This window comes from Chiloscyllium plagiosum, chromosome 20 (assembly GCF_004010195.1).
Source record: "Chiloscyllium plagiosum isolate BGI_BamShark_2017 chromosome 20, ASM401019v2, whole genome shotgun sequence".
In the NCBI taxonomy this organism is placed as follows: domain Eukaryota; kingdom Metazoa; phylum Chordata; class Chondrichthyes; order Orectolobiformes; family Hemiscylliidae; genus Chiloscyllium; species Chiloscyllium plagiosum.
In genome coordinates this window covers 56,959,596-56,981,121 of record NC_057729.1, presented here as the reverse complement: position 1 = coordinate 56,981,121, position 21,526 = coordinate 56,959,596, and the positions used below count along the sequence as shown (strand labels likewise).

At 40.0% G+C, this 21,526-nt stretch overlaps 1 protein-coding gene across 2 annotated transcripts in view; it reads left to right on the top strand.

Annotated features, from left to right (window-relative positions):
• Nucleotides 1–21,526, top strand: part of LOC122560312 (death-inducer obliterator 1-like) — a 143,094-nt gene that overhangs the window by 111,840 nt on the left and 9,728 nt on the right. For both annotated transcript variants that reach the window (XM_043710893.1, XM_043710894.1), the window contains 5 exons: nucleotides 116–245; nucleotides 1,783–2,320; nucleotides 5,716–5,869; nucleotides 8,400–8,489; nucleotides 11,937–12,132. In XM_043710893.1, the coding sequence (XP_043566828.1) occupies nucleotides 116–245; nucleotides 1,783–2,320; nucleotides 5,716–5,869; nucleotides 8,400–8,489; nucleotides 11,937–12,132 (1,108 nt within the window). The remainder of the gene's footprint in view (nucleotides 1–115; nucleotides 246–1,782; nucleotides 2,321–5,715; nucleotides 5,870–8,399; nucleotides 8,490–11,936; nucleotides 12,133–21,526) is intronic.

Below are 21,526 nucleotides of genomic sequence, written 5' to 3'. Positions count from 1 at the left end.
TTCTGTGTTTTGCTGTCTGCTGTGCTTATTTGCTAGATATTGTAGTTGCAAGTGTTTCATTGTATTTTTACCATTGCCCAGCTTCTTTCATCCAGTTGAAGTTTATTTTTCTCAGGAGCAGGAAGATATCCGTCCTGCCCAGAAGACTAGCCATCCACTACCTGACATCTTCAGCAGCATGCTTAAAGACACAACGGATGAACACCGAGCTCACCTATTTGACCTGAACTGCAGAATCTGCACAGGTATACGGCACAAAAAACATTTTCAAGATTCGTCATGAACATTTTGATCAATGTAATACTGTGCAACAGTTGTGTTGAGAGCAAAACCAGAATTAAGTAATCACTACTCATTAAATGCAAATAACTATACACAATAGACATAATCAGTGTTAGCAAGAGCTACCCAATTAGTCCTGCTCCCCTCTGCTCTTCCATGTAGACATGCAGATTTTTCCTTTTCAAATACCTATCCAGTTTCCTCTTGAAATTCACTATTGAATCAGCTTCCAGCACTGCTTTTAGGCATTATGTTCCACATCATAACTTGAAGTCCCAATATCGGCCACCCATGGAGGGACTAATGCAACTATATTCAATGTTTCACACATTGTCTACCACATAACAGAGCAGTCTTGCACTTTCAGTTGGATTGTAGGCTCATATTTTGTATAAATCTATTTTGGTTCATGGAGTATGATGGACAGTAATGTGCATAAATAACAATAGTCTGTAACATTGTAAAAATAATTTGTGATAAATGTAGGACAGAATCTTCTGGGTTAACATTTCTGGAAAAACCTCTCGTAGCAAACAGATTATCAGAAAGTTGGTATTTTGCCTCAAGTATTCCATTCATGACATTGAATGAACTGAAAATTGAGAGAGCAATACACACTGAAATTAGAGAGAAGCTGCCATTGTGCATGTCCTTGGTAAGGTGCATCCATAATATCCAATAATGGTTTATAGTTGATGCTCACTGTATAGTGTTAGGGCTTGCATGGTTAGTAGGATTCAGTTAAATCCAACTATCCCATTTCACAGCAAAGCAAGATGTACCCACTACATCTGTACCTTTTATCGAATGTTTAATTCATCATACAATCCCTACAAGTGGAAGCAGGCCATTTGTCCATCGAGTCCACACTGTCACTCCAAAGAGCATCCCACCCACCTACACTATCCCTACAACTCAGCATTTCCCATGCCTAATCCACCTAGCCTGCGCATCCTGGTACACTGAGCGATTTAGCACAGCCAATCCACCTAATCTCCACATCTCTGAACTGTGGTAGGAAACCAGAGCACCTGGAGGAAACCCACACAAACACAGACAATGTGCAAAATTCCACACAGACATTTGCATGAGGGTGAATTGAACCCTTGTCCCTGCTACAGTGGAAGAGCAGTGCTAACCACTGAGCCAATGTTCTGCCCACTACTGAGCTACTGTGCTGTCCAATGTGTTTGAGTTTTAGAAGCTTCACAGCCTTGAAACTTGTATCTACCCAACTAAATGGCTCCCAACGAATATGAAACATTAAGTAATAAATCTTGCTGACAACTAATTCCACTTTTTTCCCCTTTTTGCCTCTGTTCAATGTGACTAAAAGCTAACCAGCATGCATATGAACTTTAGTGAATTATGGAAATAATAAAATGGGTATAAATTCAGCCTATTCATTTTAGGGTTAATGCCAGTTAGCTGGAGCTTAAGTCATATCTGTAGTAAGATTAATCCCAAACCTTTAACCTTTTGCTACTTTGCTCCCATCAGGAAAAGTTCAAGTCTCAGAAGATGAACCAATGCCTAAGAAGCCGAAAGTGGTAACCAAAAAAGCAGAACCAAAAATGAAATCCAAGACTGATGTGAGGCGTCAGCAAGAACAAGGCAAAGCAACAGTGACTGTTTCAACACCAGAAGAGAACTCTGGTTCAATCCAAGGAATTACCTCTTTTCCCTCTCCATCAATAGTCACTACAGCTACAAATGTAGTTACTTCACAGCCTACTTCAGAATCTGTCAGCAACTCATTCATATCACCAGCCACTAATCCAACTGGAGTTGTCAGGACAGAGAGAACATCTGTCACTATAGCTTCTTTGCTTACCACCTCCATTGTCTCTAAGTCTACATTATCAGTGTCTTCAGTTGGTACCACAGGTTCCGAGAGAGTGATGGGGAGAACTTTCGTTGGTGGAAAGGAGGAAGAGGAAACGCCAAAATCTATTTTGGCATCTGCAACTCCTAAATCTATACTGACAAAAACATCAACAGCACCTGAGCAAAACTATACAGTATCAACAACATTAAGGTGTGTAAGGCCCATAAGGAGGAAAGATCTTTAACTGTCCAGAGTACCAGTCAGAACAACATTCCAGTTCGATTTACATGCAAAATAATCCCCAGGACAGGATGAAAGTTGGTCTGAGTGCCTTGTTAAACAGCAGTTCATCTGATAGTTTGTAAACATTATTGTGGATCTTAAATCCATTTTGGCAACTTTATTATTTTTTAAGTGCCAACTCATTACAGCATCAAGCTGTGATGCACATTCACACTCCGATTCATAACAAAGACTAGCAATAACCTTTGTCCCAAAAGGAAAGCGAGAATTGAACTTGACACGAGCAAGACATCATCATTGATTTTGTATAATATTTCAAAACTCATTTTGTCTCATTCACTGGAACTATCAAAAACCATTTCTTATCCTTATTCTTTCTCTCCCATCCTAAATTCCCATTATGACTAAAACATAACGTGAGATTTGAAGTATTTGTTGTGAGCAGTTGTTAAAATACTTCTGGACTTGCACATTTTTGTTTTATTACTTTTTCCAAGATATCCAACATTGGAATGGGAAGAGCCTTTTTAACCCTTTGACCCTATTCATTGAGATCATGGCTGATGTGTAACCTGTCTGCAGACTCATTTGCTCATATCCTTTAATACCTTTGGATATCTGATCACTGTAAGATTCAAAATTTAATTTTATTTGAGGAAAAATGTTAGAAACCTACAATTTCTGCTTACAAGTGTTTCTTACTCCCTGTTCTGAAAAGTCCAGCTCTTGTTTTTGGACTGGATCTCATCTGTCACTTTCCAGACCACAGAAGTAATCTCTTTCTGTAGCCCATCTGCCTTTTAATGAAGTGAAAAGTTAATCAGTTCACCCCTTAATCTCCTAACTTCTCTGGAATACAGCCATAGTTTGTATAATCTCCTCCTGTAATTTAACTTTTGGAGCTTAGGTATGATACTGATGAACTAAGCTGTGCTCCCACCAAAGTTGACGCATCTTTAGATGTCATGTTTAGAACAACACTCGTTACCCTCAGTCAAAATGTTGGACAATGTTGGGCACAATTGTTCTGACAGAGACATAGGCTTGATTGATTAGAAAGTGCAATAAGCGTAATAAACCATAACTGCCTTTGAGAAAAAGGGAATTTTGCATTGGTGAATCAAACTCCTGAAAATGCTCCCTCACAATCAGTGTACACTCCTGCACAGTTGGGAAGATTGAAGTGCATTTTGGATGTTGTCATTCCACATTGAAACAAATTTATCAAATGCCTCGTGACCGTTCCCAAGTTAAACTTGACCTCAACAATTTTTACTTTTTATCTTGATGCTGGGTAACTACCAACTGGACAAATGACTATCCAATTTTGTTCCAACAACAGCATCACTGTATTGTGCTAAATCAAAGAAAAGGAAATTTGAATATAATCAAAAATCAGTTTAAAATGATGATTTTTAGCAGGGTCTTAAGAATGGAGAGGCAAAGTAGTTTATGGAGGGAATAGCAGAGCTTAGGGTCATCACTGCTAAATGTAAAACACTGGGTGTACAGGTAAAATGCCACAAAAATGGAAAGGTTGGGAGAACTAGAAGGCTGGAAACAATTTGGGATGGGGTGAAGCAAAACTATGCCAGATTTAAGTTTAATATTCATAAAACTGAAGGACTGGGAGGGGTACAGGCAGAGTTGTTGTGCAGAGAATCCCAAAACTACTGTAATTCTTTCTCATGTTGGGTCTAGTGAGATCCAATCTATACTTTCAATTTAAAAAAAAAATTCAAAGTGTTGGAAATCTGGACCTCCCTCTTCCAAAAGGCTATGGCTCCTCGGCCCATTAGGGTTGTTCTGACAGGCAATTGTTAGCTCAGTTCAAATACAGTATCAGCTGAGGTCACCATGATGGTGTTTCAACCATGCCTCTTGCCTGGGAGGTAGTGACACTCAGGTTAAACTGACTACAAGTCAACTCTAATAATAGAGTAGCCTGTGGTCCCCTGGGACTGTGGCAGGTCTCACTGCATTTTCATAGATTTTGTTAGCTTGACTATTAATGTAGCAAAGAAATATGCGGAATTATAAGAGGCTTGAAGGGTAAATGCTGAGAGAATGTTTCGCCTCATGGGAGAGTCTAAGATCAGAGGCATAGTCTCAGATTAAAGTGGTGCCAATTTATGATTGAGGTAAGAAGTTTCTGCTGAGTATTGAGAATCTTCTGAACTCCTTGTCTCAGAGCTGTGCAGGCAGAATCTTTCTATATATTTAAGAGTGAGATTCTTGATCAGACAGTGAATTGAGTGTAACAGGGAACAGGTGGAAACGTGGAAGGAAGGCAGGAACGATTTTGGATCAGCCATAATCCTGTTGAATGGTGGAGCAGGCTCGAGGGGCTAAATGTTGTTCCTATTTCTTATGGCCTTAAAGGAGGTAAATGGACTTTAGGTACAGATCAAATATAAGTAAATGTTTCAAAGGACTGCACCACTGCTGCCTTCCCTCCTGGGTATGAAAATCAGTTCAATTAAAAGCCAGCAAAAGGAGTCCAGAAAATTGAAGACCTATGAGCTTGACATCCATTGCAGGTAAAGTTATTGAAACCCTAGCTGATACATTTGTAGATCCTTGAATGCTAACGAAGGTGGGAGACCGCAAAGCTAAATAGGATAATTCAGGAATTATACAGACAAGAAGCATCTGGGCTGGAGGAAATGAGGTTTGCACAATGTTTGATATTCCATCTCCATTTACTTCAGGAAGTAATATCAAGTAGGGTGCAGAAACCAATGTTACCCTGTTAGTCTTGCAATCAATGGGTTGAGTTAATATTCTACCTAATTGGTTTAGTGTGTGTGCTTCATGAATAGAATAGATTTCCTGCAGGGAAGTGGTGGAAGCGGTTATCAGTTCACATTGATTCATTCAGATATAAATGAGATATATCTTTAATGGTTCCAAAAGATCTTCAGTACTGAGCTTTTTCTACAGCCCTTTTAGGTTAGTTAATTGAGATTGACTACAATGTTTAGTCAACAATTCCATCACCATTATATCATGCCACTGTCAGGTTAATAATGGACAAACTATTTGGACTTTGGTTCAACAGTTATGTTCTGATCAACATCTGGAAAAAAAAGGCAGATCACCATATCGCTATATTATCATTCTACCTCATTGACTCTGAATTTTTTAAGTAAAGCAAAATGCATTTAGAGGGGTCATATGGACCTCAAATAAATATATGTTGGTATTGTTAATGTTGAGCATGTAACTTGAATGCTCCAACAAAGACTGAGTGAATGTCAGTCTTAAAGTTATAAGAAAATGGATTCTGGGTAAATGTTATATCCAAGGCATTTTGCGATGATGTCACCAGGTTTACCTAACTAATACCGTTCCTGTTCCAGGGTTTCAGAGGCAAAGACCCCAGCTGAATTGGACACTTCCCTGTTCCTGTCTCACCTGGATGCTATATGGAAGGGATTTATCAACATGCATGGTGTAGCAAAGTTTGTCACTAAAGCTTATCCAGTCTCTGGGTCGATTGACTATCTTGTAGAGGTATGAAACTCTTCTTATTAGATTTGATAAGAGAGGGGGGAATAAATGTTCTCCCCCCATTGCAGATGGCATTGACTGATTGCTGATGTAAAATTCAACAAACAGCACATCATTGAATTGACCAACCTTTCTGTCTTGGGCCTAGATGGTGAATGTCCTTTAGACAAATGCCATGAACGACATCATTTTCAAGCTCCATCTTATACTGAGCCTGTGCTGAAAGCTCAATAGTTGAGCTTAGTTGCTTACTTAGTCTTGACAGTAAGCCTGAATATCGCAAAGTTCCCGTTTGCTGACTGAGGAAAATCCTGCAACAGTTTGGTGACGGCTAGACTAGAGGAACCTTCAGTCTGTACACATGGTCATGTTAAAACTAATTAAATATCCTGGTCTATTCTGCCATGAAGGATGGGAAGGTATGGGCTGGAGAGGAAATCTAATCTTACGTTAAGGTTTTAGGACCAATAAACAATTGGATATACTTTATTTGCATCTCAGAAAATTAAGATTCCTGAATCAGTGGAGCAAAAGAATATTTACTATTCTCTGCATGAGAATAGTGATAAATAATAATTGAATTCTGAACTATTTACCTTAGAAGGCTTTGGAAGCTTGGTCTTTGAGTATGCCTAATGTAGAGATTGATAGGTTTTTGATTACTAGCAGCTTACACGGTTGGAGTCAGTGAAAGGCATTGAAGTGTTTGATCAGCCATGATTGTAGTGAATGGCAGGATATCCTCAACTGATTAAATGGTCGACTTCTGTTTCTATATGAATAATTATGGAAACTGGAAGCTAAATTTGAATTTATTCACATTTTTCGGATCATAGAATCCTTACAGTGTGGAAACAGGCCCCTTTGGCTCAACAAATCCACACTGACCCTCCAAAGAGTATCCCACTCAGATCCACTCCTTTACCCTATTATCACCCCTGACTAATGCACCTAATCTACACATCCCTGAACATTAGGGGCAATTTGGCATGGTCAATTCAGCTAACCTGCACATTTGGATTGTGGGAGGAAACCGGAGCATCCAAAGGAGACCCACACAGACGGTCACCCAAGGCCGGAATCGAACCCGGGTCTCTGGCGCTGTGAGGCAGCAGTGCTAACCATCTTGAGCAAGGCAGTGTTTAGTGCACCTCAGTTATGTTTGTGATGACATAGAGTACAAGGTCTGTTAAGTAGTTGGGGTGATGAAAGTATGTCTTCATTGTGTCATTCAGCACCAACTTTAACTGTATTCAGCCAAGTAACTTCATGAAGTTGATATTTTCCTAGGTCCTTTCAAGTCTGTGATTAAATAATTTGTTTGGATTTCTCCAGAAAGGGCCTCCGTAGCTTAAGATTTTGATGTGTCTCTTTTGTTCTAAGTTTAAAACCAACCGGTTACAAAATAACCCCCAAAGTTAAAAGGAGAAAAGACATGGCTAGTGATACTTTTTTAAAAAGGTGGTTGTGAGGTTATTAATTTTCAGCTTGATTGGTTTCACCTTTTTCATTGCCCTCACCGTAGCAATTTATTTAAATACTGTGGCTATAAAGGCAAGACAGAGTGGGGGAATTCTGCGGTAAGTAACTTGCCTTCTGTTTCCCCATTCCTTGTCCACTGTCTGCAAGGCACAAGTCAACAATTTAGTTGAATGCTCCCCACTTACCTGGATGAGTGCAGTTCCAACAGCACTCGAGAAGCTCAACACCATCTCAGACAAAGTAGCTTTCTTGGTTTAACCCTATCCACTGCCTTTAAGCATACATTCCTTTCAGTACAAACACACAGTGGAAATACTCTGTAATGTCTACAGGATGCACTGCAATAATTCACCAAGGCTTCCTCAATTGCACCTTTCAAACTTGTAGCTTCAACCATCTCGAAGTACACAGGTAGCAAATCCATGGGGATACTATCACCTGCATGTTCACTTCCAAACCACTCGCCACCCTGACTAGGAATTATATTGCAGTTCTTTCACTGCCACTAGGTCAAAATCTTGGAACTCCCTTCCTAACAGTGATGTGGATGTCCCTGCACCTCCAAGACTGTAGTCCATCAAGTTGATAGCTCAGAACCACCACCTACAGGGCAATTAGGTATTAGCAATAAAAGCTGGCTGAGTCAACGATGCCCACATCCCATGAACTGTCTGCTGTAACCTACCTTTTAGATTAGATTCCCTACAGTATGGAAACAGGCCCTTCATAGAGTAACCCACCCAGACCCATTCCTCATATTTACCCTTGACTAATGCACCTAACACTATAGGCAATTTAGCATGGCCAATCCACTGAACTTGCATGTCTTTGGACTGTGGAAGGAAATCTGAGCACCCGTAGGAAACCAAATAGACACTGGGAGAATGTGCAAACTCCACACAGACAGTCGCACAAGGCAGGAATCGAACCCAAGTCCCTGGCGCTTTGAGAGAGCAGTGCTAATCACTGAGCCACTGTGTCACCCCTATGTTGCAGAATTTATTTATTTTTTGTATGTTTAAAATATATAACTGTTTGCATGTATTTTTAGGATTTGCCAGATACAATTCACATCGGTGGCAGAATTTCACCCCACACAGTCTGGGATTATGTAGGAAAACTGAAGTCATCTCTTTCCAAGGTATAGTACTATAGTTTTGTCAACGTCATTGTTATAATGTTATAAATATTTTTGTATTGTTATAAAATTTATTATGTTCCATTACTTTTATTCCATCTATAAAGGAATTGGAGATTTCCAACTGTTCACAACGAGTATATGAATAGGAAGGGTTTGGAGGGATATGGGCCGGATGCTGGCAGGTGGGACTAGATTGGGTTGGGATCTCTGGTCGGCATGGACAGGTTGGACCAAAGGATCTGTTTCCATGCTATACATCTCTATGACTCTATCTGTCTTGTAATTGTTTTACTTTTTCTATTGTAAGTAACACTTTTCAACTGATTCTAAAAACATCTATTCAACAATTTCTGGACCATTCTCTTCTGACCAGCACAGTAAGCCAGAAGCATTCTGTATGCATTATCTCTTCCACTGTTAGTAGCTTTGGAAAACTGTTACAGAGATTTGAGATTGTGATAGTATTTTTGCCTTTGTAATTGGAGATCACCAAAAGCAGATTTCTTGAATAAATTCTACAAAATGACCCAGTGCTAGGACTGTAAATCTACAGAAAAATTGTGGTTATGTTTCTGAAAATCCTGAGTGAAGTCCCACAAATTTTCCTGATCATCTCATGAACTTTCAGGACATGTGAGATTAGTGTGGCGGGCATAACTCTGCAGATCATGTGGGGGGACGGGGACGGAATTGATTGTAAAAGACCTAACACTTCTGAACTAATGAGAGTCACATTTCTAAGACATCAGAGCTGTAGCTTTGGATTTTACCTGGATCTTGAATGCGAACACAGGTCTAGGAGAGGGAAACAGCGCACAGGTGAATCGGGGAGGTGGATCCAGAGAAGAGGCCACAACTTCAAGGTCAGGAAGGAGGAAGTGGCTACAGCTCCACAATTAGGAAGCCACACGTTAGATTGTGCAGGAAACAAGGTTGACAAAAATCTTGCGATGCCCAACAAGGTTACAAGCCTAATTAAATTACCAACATTACAGTGGAATAGTATTAAATAGAGTGACTTTAAACAAACATACTTTCAACCTTCCTGGATAACCACATGTAACAGCATGCTGGTTGGATTTGAAACTCCACTTTACAGCAGAATTTTTATTCTTGTGAACATTTAATCTCTGCCTTGCAGCTAAGATGCATTTTGTAGCACAGTTGGTATCTGTCATGATGTATAGGTGTCTGAAAGTAGTGAATCTATGAAACTTTTTGTAGCCAAATGGCGTAAAGTGAAGAAGCAATTACCATGAATTTATATGGGAAAACATTTTGTGTTCCCAGACCCATAAAAATCTACCAAAGCTTATCAAATAACACACAAAACCTGAAATGACACTAACACATAGTAAAAGCAAGAATATGATAAATACACAACCTTTATAAAGTAGAAATAATGTATGTAGAGTGTAGTTTCTCTCACCAGAATAGGGAAGACAGTGAGCACACTGGAAGGCTGAGGGGTGGTGACTGTATGTTAAGCTGAGTTGGGTTGGGTGGTGAGTGGTATAGGAGAGAGAGTATTGGGGTATAGGAGAAGAGGGTCAACTATTAACAGTTCCAGGGAAGGCGCTTGGTGGAGCCACTCTTGCTGCACGTACTTTTTCGTAAAAGCAAAAATCCTCTTTTGGTTAGCGAAAACAAGTACTAATGTTGGTCTTTTATATAAGCGAATTGGCATAAAGTGAACATTTGAAAAGCAGGGAATGCCTATATCAGCTTTTATTTTTTGCTTAGAGTTGGAGTGTGTTAAGAACACTCTTAATAACAACATTCTCTGAATGTCCAAAATTCTAACCAGTTAAAGGAAAAAGCTAAAACTGTTGACTTTGGTTCCTCTGCAAGTTCCTGTTTGCGAACTTGTCTACATGCGTTGCAGCAAACATTCCCCCCCATCAGCAGTTACTGGTTCCTGAAGGATAGTAATTCTTGATATATGTTATGCTTGCAGTGTTTGACTGTATGATGATGCCATTGTGAATCTAAAATTAGGTGATTTTAGGAATTGATATCAAAGGAAATCTGGTAAAAATGCTCATGGATTCTTTAAGGGCTAAACTGTCATTCTCAAGTAATGATTAATAAGTGTGTATTTAGCTAATTAAGCTATTTGGTGATTTCCTGATACATTATTTTAAAATGGACCAGAAGATTTTTGTTTTATGAGATGAAACTTAGTGTTTTAGGTTTGGTGATTTTTAAATACAAAATATGACATGTTTTGATATAAAATATCCCAAACCACCTTGGGCATTGCTATGCAAATTGTATCAACTCTTAGAAATTTCTTTTTCCATTCAGTCCATTCCTTAAAAATTTGAAGTGCTTTAAGCTTTTAGAAGTTGCATCAAACCATGCTGAACTAATTCAGCTATTCTGGCTGTCATCCTATTTGGCCAATTGTGTGAGGTTATTGAGGGCCAGTCCAGGAACTGACCACATCAAAACCAGTTCATGAGTACTATTTAAGCTATAATCACAGTCACTTGTGGCTGGTTCACAGAATGCATTTTGCATAGAAAGCTACTGAAATTCATGAACCTTCAGCTATTAAAGATTTGCATCTCACATCTGCAGAGATGTACTCATTCAAAGGTAAGTGACTACATATGGGGACAAACTTTGCTGAGGCCTTTGAATTGCTTTATAATTGTAAGCCCAAAGTTTAAATGCAGAGGTGAAAGAAAATGTTGTTAGTTGGAGTACTGCAGATCGTAACGGGATGCCATGTTAAGGTGAGAAATAGGATAGAGCTATTTATGCAGAACCATATTAATTATTTTAGTCAATCAGATCATTGGAGAACCAGTTTCTGGCTGCAAGTTGCATGCATCTAAATTTTGCCTTACCACTTAAATCAGGAAGTGTCAATAGGATTTTATTTGGAAATTACTGCTTGTTATGAATGAAATAAGCAACTGACAAAGATCAGAGAGAAGATAATGCGGAATGGCTTTAAATTAATTCCTGTAGTTATTCAGCTCAGCTTAGATGAGAGTCTTAAAAGTTTTGTTCCTGGAAGCTCTGCATTGCACATTTTATATAGGCAAATATTGCTAGTAAAAAGCTTGGACAGATTTGTATGTAATTGAAAAATATGTTCAAGGATTTGACTTTACAAGGCACACTCATGCAGGCAGTGCAGCTTGATAAGAAAATTGCGCAGCATGGCACATTTCTGTGTGTGCGCCCAAGCAGAGTTTGCCAGGCCAAAATATTTGAGGTACAGATCAATCATGATTTCATTAAATGGTGGAACAGACTTGAAGGGCAGGATGGTGGTCTCCTGCTCCTCTGGTTCTAAACTCTTGTGATTGTTGAAATTCGGGGGACAAGGGATTCCTTGAGGTGATGGAGCTACTTGTGACAGTTCCAGTCTGGCTTTTATTTTAAGTTTTTTTTTTTCCTTTTTTTTTCTGTTCCTTACTATGGTGAATGCAGGAGGTCTGTCTAATTCGGTTTCACCCAGCCACGGAGGAAGAGGAAGTCACCTACATCTCGCTGTACTCCTACTTCAATAGCCGGGGACGCTTCGGCGTGGTGGCAAATAACGCCAGACACATCAAGGACCTCTATCTAATTCCGCTTGCTGCTAATGACCCGATTCACTCCAAATTATTACCTTTTGAGGGCCCAGGTAAGAGCAGATTATTTAGACACATGAATAGCAAAATGCAAGTTGAACAATAACAAAAACAGCCATAGTTGACCTGTGAACACAACCACATATAGAACACACCCACACTGTACTGACACAAACGACATGGTATACCCATATGTCACTTTATAGCAGCAACATTTTTTTCAGGTGAAATTTTCCATTTAAAGGCATTTTCTCCTGTTTTCCATTGTCAAGAGTTTTTTTAACAACATTTATGAGAACTCTGTTCCCTTCTTTCGATGGTTTGAGGGATCCCGTTATACTCTATACTCCTCTACCCAGCATTTGAGGGAAGCTAGATTGAATGCCATTAAACCTAACTGAGAATGAGTATTTTGTCAATCAGATTTGAAGGATGGGAGCGGGTGTGTCACATGCTGAAGTGATGTGGCCTCAACTCTTCATAACCTCCTTCTATATTCCTCCAAACAATACTGATGGATTATCTTATGAAATGTCTAGAGTGCACAGATGCAGTTCCCAATGTTTTGTGGCATTTAAAAGACTAATATTCAAGCCATTAACATGTAAATAACATCTTTCCAATTCCTTGCAGTTATATGCAGAATCTATAAATCATGCACTTACACAATTATCTGATCACAATTGGTCGTACAGCAGTTAAAGGATTAAATAATCGAGAAGTCACTATTTGGTTTTGTGACTTCCTAGATCCACTCACCTAAATGAATTCTGAAAACAGTAAATTATCATTCGAAACTGTCATGTGGTTTTATAAAATGGAAGTTTTCAGTTCCAGCTGATGCTTTCATTTGCTGTGGGATTTGCGGAAGTGTTTGGTATTGTCAGTCCAGAAGAGAGTGCAATTAGCCTCCAGATATCTCTGCACATTAGAGTGAGTGCTGTTTACAATTCTTAAGAACATAAGAAATAGAGCAGAATGAGCAGTCTTAATTTCAAGATTTTGGTTTTTTTTGGCTCATACGAAAACAACTGGAGCAGCTTCATGACATAAAGGTGAGTCCATTCAATTTGAAATATCTGCCATGAGTGTGGCAGCCAACATCCCGGAAGAGGTGTAATTTAAGCACAGTTGCCTTGTGTTTCAGTTTATACTTGTATTAACTTTGAAAAATTACTTTATATTTACACAAGAAAAGAGTTTTTTTTCAGAAATTCCATCATTTTATAAGCTTTCACAGTACAGGACTTGTGACTTGTCACTGTGCCATAAATCTTTTTCAGATTTTTTGACACCAAGACTTTTCTGTGGGACTTCTTTTTAAATGATAAATTACCTGATTCTAGTACAGTGCAAATTCCGTAGAACTGGACTCAGTTATGACAGATTCATTGATATTAATTGCACTTTGCATTGAGGTAGTAGAATATTTGAGTCCGCTCAGTGCAACAGCTAGAATCCTCGACTACATGCCTCTTGCATTTATTTTAAAACCTGAAATTTTCTAAGATTTTTATTCGTTTCCTGTCTATACATACTATTTTGTGTCTCAAGTATGACCTTGAAAAATAGACAAAAGTTCAAAGTTAGACAAAAGTATAATTTTGGTGTTATTTGGAGGTGAAAAGTTCTCTGGTAATTTTAACTCTTTCTGCATCAGGGAATATTTATTCAGCTTCACTGCATGTTTAGGGTTTGATTTTTTAGTGTCTGTGGAGCTGATTTTTTTTACATCTGATAGTTTAATACCTTCATCTGTATATTTTGTGTACACTGCTTTTTTTTGTTTTCAGTATTGTAACTTCGTTTTTATCATTATTATTAATAAAGTTATTTCCAGAACATTGCAATTGGGATTCTTGAGTTTGAAGTGTTCAGTGAGGTTGAGTACCTGGCTCTATTTGGCATTCAATGGGTTTGAATCCCAGACTTTTGACAGCTTTTAAGGTTCAGTGCCTTATAACATGGGCATGCGATTCAGTAACTAGCACCAAGACAGGATCTGATGCAGTTTGGAGACTGCATATTTTTTCTTTGCAGCATTTGATGTGGGGGGTGGAGACTGCTCTGTGCTTCACCTTTGCATTGCTGGATGCCGAGTTTAGATCCTGGTCATAGTGAATGTGGATTCAGTGTTTGGAGGTAACATTTTCACGAACTGTGCTTAACACCAGGGAGGTTTTCTCCTGACTAATATTCATTTCACTTGTAATATCTGTTTCTAAAATGAAATTCCAGAAAATTGCCATTAGTACCACTTTCGAATGTTAACTTACGCAAATGTATAAATTGCAACAAAATGATATATTAACAAGGTATCCTTTTTGTCTTTCCTTGTATTCTGTTCTATTTTCTACCTTTTGTTTTAATTTCCTCTACAGCTATATAAGTATTATTTCATGATCCTCAATGGCTGCCAGTTTTCCCTTTCTCTTCTGATGTTCACTGATACTGCATTATTCACTAACTTCTGAGTCGAATTCAAAACTGATAACACTTGTCCCTTCAGGTTAGTTCGTTAAATTGCATTCATCTGAAACTGAGACTCTGAGGCTGGTGCTGTGCAATTGAAACTGGCACTCTGTCATTCAGAGTGCTGTAACAATTTTTAATATCCCGTTGGCTGTGATCAATTCCATTATCTATTTCATATGAGTAAAACTAGACTACATTTCATAGCTTTGAGCATTGCTTTACTCCTTTCCTTGTTGATATAACACATTAATATTTGGAAAATGACCTAAACCCATTCTGCTTGGACCTACCAACCTCCTCAGTATGCATAGTCTGTGGTACCAATTCACACTGTCGATTTGCTGTTACTTTAAACTTTAAGTTATTACTGTAATAGACCAGCAATGGTTTATTTTATACAATAATTAGTGATTTTCATTGTGTTCCTGGGTTAAAAGTACCACTTGCAATGCAATATTGCACCATAGATATTCAGAGTTGACCAATGTAGTATGGGATAGAAGTCACATATAGCAATAGTGCCCTTTTAAAAGGTAATTGGAATCTGAACTATCATCCTTTGTCCTCCAGCATCCCCGACCCCCATCCTCTACCCTCCACTACTGCATAAATGTTGCCCGCACCACACTTCACGTCAGCTCTGATGAAGTGTCCTTTAGACTCTGTTAACTTGCTTGCTCTCCGTGGATGCTGCCTGACCTGCTGTGATCGCCAGCATTTTTCAGTTGGAAATTTATAACCTATCACAACCTAATATGATCATATTAGGTTTCAACAAAATTCAGTTTTGCAATTTAAAATGTTAGAACTTAGCACATCAATTTAGGGTTTACAGTCCAGAACCAAAATCACCAGCTTATCATCTTTTTAAAAAATGTAATGACAATTCAATCACCCCGTACAGTACAAAAGTATCAGAAATAATCACAATGAGAGTCTTTGTTTCCATGTCTTTAACTTTGTGCTTCTCATGAGAATTAGCAGTAAAATACAGAATTGAATTTATATGGCAATCTTAGGTAAAGATCTTAAGCTTTGCTTTAACTTATGTCCTCATTTAAAATTGAGGTTCCTCTTGTATTCCCAAGCAGGGAATTACTTTTAATGTGAGGTTGGTGTTATGTAGATAAATGCAGTAGTTAGTCTGCATAAAGTATAATCCTACAAATTGAAAAGGTAAATGACTACTTAATCTGTTGGTTTCATGAGAATTCTGAATGGAACATGAGAACACATTGCTCTTCAAATATATCCACCTGAACCAATAGAACACCTGTAGAGAGAGTGGGATTTCAGTATTGACGCGTCTTCCAAAATCAATGCTATGTTGCCTCAATGCACTGGAACATCAACCTAGATTAGTGCTCAGAGCCTGCAGTAGGATTTGAAGCAGCAAGTTTTGTCGACCAAAGTGCTGCTGACTAAGATTAGCTGACATGCACAGGATCAGATGTTTTTGACCTCTGAGTCTCAGCATCAAAGGTAGTTGTCAGTTTTCTTTTACCACTGTGGGTTTTTTCATTATAATTCACACATTTTTAAATATGTAGTTTTTAAAGTAGCATTTTCTGCAGCTGGCTTTAAGTTTCAAAAGCATTTTTTAAAACTAATATCTTAATTTATAATCTGTAGATCTCATTGAGCTTACAAATCAGCAGTAAAGCAGCAAAGTAACTCTGGGTAGCTATCATTAGTAAGTTTGTTGTAACTTTGAAAACAGGACGGACTTCATTTTAGTTCATTTGAATTAACTCTCCAAGCCTAGACAGAAAATAGAATCCACCAAACTGATGAATTCTTGCTGCAAGACAAACTCCCAAATAATCACACATTCAATTGGAAGATTGGGTTCCATGGATTTTCAAACTCAGTCAGTGATTTTTAAATGTGAGCGATTCAAAAACAGGGCAAGAGTCCAAAATGACTGAGTTGATGATATCAGACAGGACTTAATTTTCATCCATGAGTGAGAGGCTTGGTTGTGAAAGACCTTTCAAAAATGGTTAGTGAAGCAGACTTCGAACAGTTTCCAGAAATATGTACAGACTGATTTATTGAAAAATATTTTTCCACCTTAGTAAAACTTTGTCAGAACCCATAGTTCTAAATTAATATTATTCATGGTTTATAAAACCAAATTTAGTCAGCTGAACAAAATAGATTTAAAAGGTAAGTGCTTAGAAATTAATCTTAACTCCTCACCCCCATTTCCATCAAAATTTGAATCCTTCGTTCATCACATCAAGGCTCAGCTTCTGTGAATAGTTGTTTGCTTCAGCCCACCACAACAATAAATCCATGCAAGGTGGCTGCAGACTGGACCCCCACCCCCTCCACTTTCCCACCCACATGTTCATGAGATTGTTGACTTTGGGAGAGGAAATTATCTTATGTCATTGCACAGAGTAGGCCTATATTCTCGGGGGTTTAGAATAATTTGGAAATGTTAGAAATTCTTAGAGTAGATGGAGAGTCTCGTAATAGAAGAGATGTTGGCATGGTCTCAGAATAATGATTTATTCTCAATTCAATTTAACACAAACATTTTTTTCACCCAGAGAGCTGCAAATGCTTGGTAGTTGGGTACTCAAACAGGCATGTTTTTAATTTTAAATGGATATGGGGATTGGGTGGGAAAGTGGAATTAAGGTTGATGGTCATTATAAGACCATAAAACGTAGGAAAAAATGTAGGTCACTCAGCTATCAAGTCTGCTGCACCAGTGAGAAAATGGCTGATCAGATCATCCTCAACTCCACTTTCCTACTGTTTCCCTGTAATCCTTAATTCTCTCACTAATTAAAAATCATCCTAGCTCAGCCTTGAATGTATTTAACAGCCCAGACCCTAGAGCCATCTGCAGTAAAGAGTTCGAAAGATTCACTATTCTCAGAAATTCCTCATCTCTGTATTTAATGGATGACCCCTTATTATATGATTATGCCGTCTGGTCCTGGACTATCCCACAAAAAGAAACAATCTTTCCACATCAATTCCCCAAGAAACTTGTACGTTTCAATAAGGTCCCATCTCATTCTTCTAAACTCCAATGAAGATAGGCCCAATCTACTGAACTGAACCTCCATTTGAAAGAAAAATCCTCCATACCCAAGATTAACCCCATGAGCCTTTTCTGGACTGTCTGCAATACTCCACTTTATCTTTCATGAGATAAGGGGACCAATCTTCTTTGCCATATTCAAAGAGCAATAGACCATTTGGCCCATCATGTCTGCTCCACTCCCCAGTTAAATTGTGGTCAACAAGATTATTCTAAGCTAGCTTTTTGAGATTCATGCACAAGGATCCACAAATCTTTCTGCTGCAGCATTCTGTAGCGTTTCTCAAGTTAAATAATATCCAGCTCCTGTATTTTTCCTGCCAAAGTGCATAACCTCACATTCCCCCACATTATATTCCATCTGCTATGTCTTTGCCCACTCAGTTAACTTGTCTCTGTCCCTCTGTACATTGTGTTATCCTGACCACTTACCCATCAGTCTATGTTTGTATCATGTACAAACTTGGTAATAGAACATTTATTTTCCTCAACTAGTCATTGATATTTGTTTAAATAATTGTGTCCTCAGCACTAATCCTTGTGGCACTCCATTATAATCTCATTAAATGGCAGTGGTATGAAGAAACCTTATTGCTGTTGATGTTCCTCATTATTCCCTGCTTACAGGTTGACCTATCCTTGCCTATCATCTCCCCCCTGCGTTCAGTCAGGCTGTGTGCATGTTCGCTTGCTGGTTGCTGGATCATTTTGGCGTCTGCTTCTGTTACCGGAGTTCTTAACCGCCTACCTTCCATCTTCCCCATCTACTTACAGAAACCAGCTCTTCAATCATTGCATTCTTGGATTTCCTTCTCCATGGTATTCTGTAAAAATCACTGGAGGGTCTCCTTATATTTGTGAGACACTAGAACGGTGCAGGCTGGAGTTGTATATTCGTCTTGTGTGGGATTTTGTTTGAATTGGAGACTGGGTATTTGTGACCTGGAATGTACGACCTGAAGGGGAGGAAAGAAGATCATAGAGTCATAGACGAGTAACAACTTTCCCATGACTGTGGATAAAGTCTGGAGCTTTAGGAATAGAGAGGAGTGAGCCTAATAGAATAGTATATCTTTCCTATGCCCCAATAAAAGAGCCTGTGCCTAGGGTCGAATGAGCTGAATTCTATCGGTCTGAGGTATGCGTAACCTGCTCCGAGTTGGAAATAGAAGTTGTCAGCTACTGGTCTTGTGCATCCACCCGAACAGCGGATGTGATGGCCTCACAGCCATAGGAAAGCAGATGCATGGTAGCAGATCAGGCAGTGGTCACCGCGAGTGGGTAGAGGGAGCCGAAGCTGTCTACTGCTTTCGCCGAGAATCAAAGCCCGGGGAAAATGGTACCAAGATTCGGTTGTGGGGAGCTCCTCAGTTACCGCCCCAATTGGTCAGTGAGAGTAAGAGGGTTGGGACTAAGCGGCTATTGAAGGTGATAACATTGGGCTCGGGGTTAGAGGTGGAGAAAATTAGCGAATATGAGTGAATCCCTCTGGGTGTTTTTATCGTTACCTGTCAGACTCGCAGCTGCAGGACAAGCGGCAGATTTTAAGCAGTTTTTGTGTACGGTGTTTAATGAGAGGAGCTGTTTGCGCTGGTACTTTCACTTCGTCTCACTAAGAATCACCGCCGCTTTCACGTCCCTGAATCTTATTTCTCCATGTCCTGCAAATTATGCTCTTCCCACAAATACTTGTCCGGTCATTGTTTATAACAGAATCTGCCTGCTTTATTAATGTATTCATGGGTCCTGGGCGCCGCTGGCTGGACCAGTGTTGATGACCCAACCATAGTGCTCTCTGAGGGCATACTCCAGGACTGAGACCCAGCATCCTTTCCTTTCAGGCACTGCTTTCCTAATCGCATTTAAGAGGATGAAAATACTCCACCCTCCCAAGGGTTTTGTTTTTGTTTCTCAAAAACAACGGAGAGCAGTTTAATTCTTACGGTCTTCCATAAATGTCGCTCTTTTCAGCTGATTGGTTACTATCCCCATGAAGCTGGTGTCCTGTCCCAAACACTTCCGTCTTTACCGTCAATTAAAACTGGTAAATTATGAATGTAATCGGATTCTCTGATAACCAGCTTCAGTTATACAGCAACTTGAGATTGGAGGGAGTTGCCAGGAGAAAGATGTTCGGTTTTGGTGTTGGTCCTCTTCAGAGCACATTTGTACCAGTCACAGCCTCGCCTTCCAGCGGCCAGAAAAGCAGCTTTCCAGCAGGCAGTCTGACCAGGTATTCTCTCGCTTTTCACCTTCTATAAAGCATCATGACGGGAGCAGCGGTTTCACCGGCAGCTCTCAGATCTTGGTCTGTGCGTTTCCTAGTTTGTAAAACCACAACCTGCTGTAAAATATTAACTGACAGGAATCCTCGGCCACGGGCCGGGGACGGAGGCGAGTATCTGGTGGGAAGGCTGTGACTGGGGGCGGGGGTGACTTCAGATGATTTCTCTTTCAGCTTCCTTTGCTTGTTATTAGGAACCCGGTCCATGAGCCATGGGTATTGATTATACCCATCGCTTCCCCGCTATTCCACTCCGAGGAGGGAGGGAGAGAGGGAAACATAGAGTCTCATGGGCGTAGGCTAGGATCCCTGTTTAACTCTCTTCCTCCTTGTGCAGTTTCTTCCAATCTGTTCCCTGCTGGCATCAGTCAGCTCGATCCAGCATCCGGTCGGTTTTGTCACGGGAGTTTTTAGTTGGGTGTTTGGATTTGACTGTTCGTGCTCTGGTGGTCTTGCTGTAACTGCGGAAATGGACTTGGCGCTGTGTACCTTCGCTCGGTCTGTCTTTCCTGGCGATTTTAGGTGGTAGTTTCCCAGGGGAAACTTGTCTTAGGAAGAGGTAGTGATGTTGGTATCTGTGTGCGAGTGAAGTCAGAGCTCACTCACAGACACTATCCAGGGTGATGCTCAGGGGTATAAAGCCGGAAGTACTGAAACAGCTCATTAAAACACATGTGAAGAACTGTACCAATATTTGAAATCCGGGCTGCTGTCAGCCAGGAGACTTGTTACCGCGGTTTGTGGGAGCTTGCTGTGCTCAGGTTAGCTTGCCACGTTTGCCTACTTTACAACAAATCTGCCCCCCTTGGCATCATCTTGAAAAACAAAGATTGTGAAATATCTTGAGGCGATGAGTAAGTGGGCGTTCAGTCTCCCCGTTAAACCCTTCATCCTGCACAGGCTCTGCGTTGTTGATGTGAACTCACTCACTCACTCAGCCGTGTGGTCTGAACACTTGTGATTGAGGCTCCTCGCTGCACCAGCTGTGAAGACCGGTTTGAATCCACTCGATTCCGGATTGAAGTTTACCCGCACTCGGATTGGCACGGGTTTGAAACGGGAGGGAGCGACTGAGGAGCGTTCGTGTGCCTTCTATTTATCTGCTGTTTGCATTCACACCTGACCGGAACCAACAGTGCCCGAGCGCGTCACTGATTCCCACCTGAGTTTAAGGAGATTCTCAAGTCAAGCTTTCTGTTTAAATATGGTTATTTATATCGGTTATTAATTCAGTTTGAAAGGTGTAAGTCTCTAACAGGTTGATGTCCCAGCTGCAGAGTGTGGCTCCTGCGCTGAGACTTGGAGCCTTGTGTAAACGGTATACAGATAAGGAATGGAAACCGCTCGGATTGCAGTAGTCGGGAAGACTGTATAATCCCTGTTTTTCAGGGATGATCCGCAACTCCGCCTTTCACAGGAAAAAAGACCCCTCCCCTTCACTACGCACACTCTGTCCAACATTTCACACTCTATAGTCCCCCCGCCATCAACACTACCGCCACACTACACTTTGTTCATCACTGTTCCCATCACCAACCTCTCGCCCTCCATCATTCCCCACACTTCTCCAATCGCTCTCCCCAATCACTCTTTCCTCCCCCCCAACCTTCCCCAGTCACTCTTTCCC